Source organism: Etheostoma spectabile, chromosome 23 (genome assembly GCF_008692095.1).
Source record: "Etheostoma spectabile isolate EspeVRDwgs_2016 chromosome 23, UIUC_Espe_1.0, whole genome shotgun sequence".
Taxonomy (NCBI): Eukaryota; Metazoa; Chordata; class Actinopteri; order Perciformes; family Percidae; genus Etheostoma; species Etheostoma spectabile.
In genome coordinates, this window is record NC_045755.1 from 19,418,536 (window position 1) to 19,420,888 (window position 2,353).

Sequence of the window (2,353 nt, forward strand, 5' to 3'; positions counted from 1 at the left end):
GAGATGTTTTAGAAAGCCTTATTTTATAATGTTAAAATGACTGATTATTTACATGGAGTCTGGTGGGCTTAGCAAACGCACTTTTGAGTTTTAAAAAAGGATATTATTCTTTAACAGAAAGGTCAACCTCTTTAGGATCAGACCTTTAGGGGGGTCACAGCCCCTGATGAGAACAGCTCCAGGCCTAGTGTCCCCGTTTTAGGTTTTACAAAAATAAAAGCATGACGTGTTTTGGAGGTATATATACGCTTAAATAAATCTGGTCACCTTATTCTCGGATGAATGCTTTCCAGTGGACATTAAAGAAAGCTTTCTCTCAAGCATACAGAAATTATTTTACACTTCAGTTTTGCATTGATTATTAATAATTATTATTTTGAAAAACTCTCAAGGATACAGCCACTCTTTGGCTATACTGGTAGAAGAAATACTCCTTCCACCACACAGGGAGTTTTAGGCTAATCTTTTAATTAGCATAGTAATAGATCAGAATGGCCTAATAATAATGATAATAATAATAATAAGACTACTCTCTAACACCACCAATTTCATAATCAAGCAGCATTGACAAGGCCCTTTCGGGGCATAAAAAAACAGATTTCTTTGTAAAATAAATAAGATTTTAGATCACCGCCAAGAAATAGATGCATACAAACTTGTCAAAATCATAATTAATAATACATATGCAAGTCAACTTGCATTGACATAGGATCTTATGTTGTCCATCTCATCAAAACGGCTGCAGCTCTGGCGTTTTGATCATCTCAAATAATCCCTGCAATTAGAGCCGAGAAAAATCAAACCACTTCCCAGTATGTTATGATGTACATAGATATTCAAAAAGATATTGGTTGGTTGTCACTACTTTGCTGTTATTATATCTTGCTTTATCTTCACTCATTGGTATCCCGCTATCTGTTTCTTGATGTGGTTGCAGGCTCATTGCTGTGGCCTGGGGGGCTCTGCGGACTGGGAAGACAACATCCCTGATTCCTGTAGGTGCAGCGATGGAGTGTATGGTCCATCTACATGTAAATCCAAACCTCAGGTTGGTTTTTTGGAATTTACCTCAAAGATCAGGTGTAAAAATATAGGAATTTATATAGGTATTGAGTGAGTCTTATTTTTCATTTTTTTTGTTTGCTTACACGCGTTTAGCTGATTTCCCCACTGTAAAAAACACAAAACACAATACACAAAACCACAAACACAAGATGTTAAACTCAACAAGTCCCTAGCAAAAGCAAATACTGCATTCAAAACTATTACATCTCTTTAAAAAAAAAGATTTTTGGAATCAAAATGACACACACGGGTCAGATGACTAGCTCTGTCTTCCAACCAACAGTACACTGATGCGCTATGTGTACTATGAATATCTGTAGTTGGTTGTGAAAGATTGTCACAGTACACCTACTCCAATATGAAAAAACAAATACAACATGGTTGAGTAGAACTTGGAATTTTGAATGGGGCGTTGCAAAAAGTGTGATACAGAATTGGACACTGAGTGTAATGCAGGAATTGTGCTTGAAATTTTGCAGACATGTTTTAGGGATTTGGTGCATGAGTTTTAGGTTACCGTGATATCGTTTCAAGTTCCAATTTTTGGTATGTAAATAACTGGAAAAACTGAATGACGTTTTTTTTCTTTTTTTTGTAAATAAATGTACCAAAAATTGTGAACCTTGTGTAGTCAACTGTGTGTGGTTATAGGCGTCTGTGACACAGGTGATAGAGATTGTTGGTGTTTCCATTCCCAGGTAATTCTGTAATTCTGTTGATCAGATCCTGAATCCTAAATTCTCTAATAACCCGAAATAACTGTGGTAGTTCTGCTGCCTTTGGAGGGTCTGTAAAGCTCTGCCGGACCTTCTTCCGCTGCAAAATAGCCTAGAATTGTTTTGGTTGAACGTGTGTACGTTCAAGAGTTGTTTTAGTCGTGCAAGAGAAGTCTAGCTAGTTGTCTGGATTTACCCTGCAGAGATCTGAGGACCAGTTAAGTATAGCTCTCCAAAAAAAATCACCTGAGTTTAAATTCCAACACAAAGAAAGCGTAAGGAAACGGACATCGGCGAAAAGTCATGCATCCAGTGGAATATCCTGTGGCGTGACGTGGAACGTCGCAGATATAAAGTAGTAAAGCTCTAAGCAGCAAAATAAAGTCTGGGGGGCAATATTTTTAACAGGAAATACTGTATGAATTTTGGATTCAGTATGCTTTAAACAAACTAGTCTGTATAATGTGTCCATAATGTGACCTGTTCCTTTCCTCTCTGTGTGATTGTGTCTGTATTTCTGTTTATATTGTAACTTTTGCGCCGTCTTGGCCAGGTCTCCCTCGAAAAAGAGA

The 2,353-nt window shown here is 37.3% G+C and overlaps 1 protein-coding gene across 1 annotated transcript in view; it reads left to right on the forward strand.

The window, feature by feature from the left end:
- The window catches only part of LOC116673119 (23 kDa integral membrane protein), a 14,206-nt gene that overhangs the window by 8,872 nt on the left and 2,981 nt on the right, over nucleotides 1–2,353 (forward strand). The window contains exon 6 of the mRNA XM_032505271.1: nucleotides 938–1,048. Within this exon, the coding sequence (XP_032361162.1) occupies nucleotides 938–1,048 (111 nt within the window). The remainder of the gene's footprint in view (nucleotides 1–937; nucleotides 1,049–2,353) is intronic.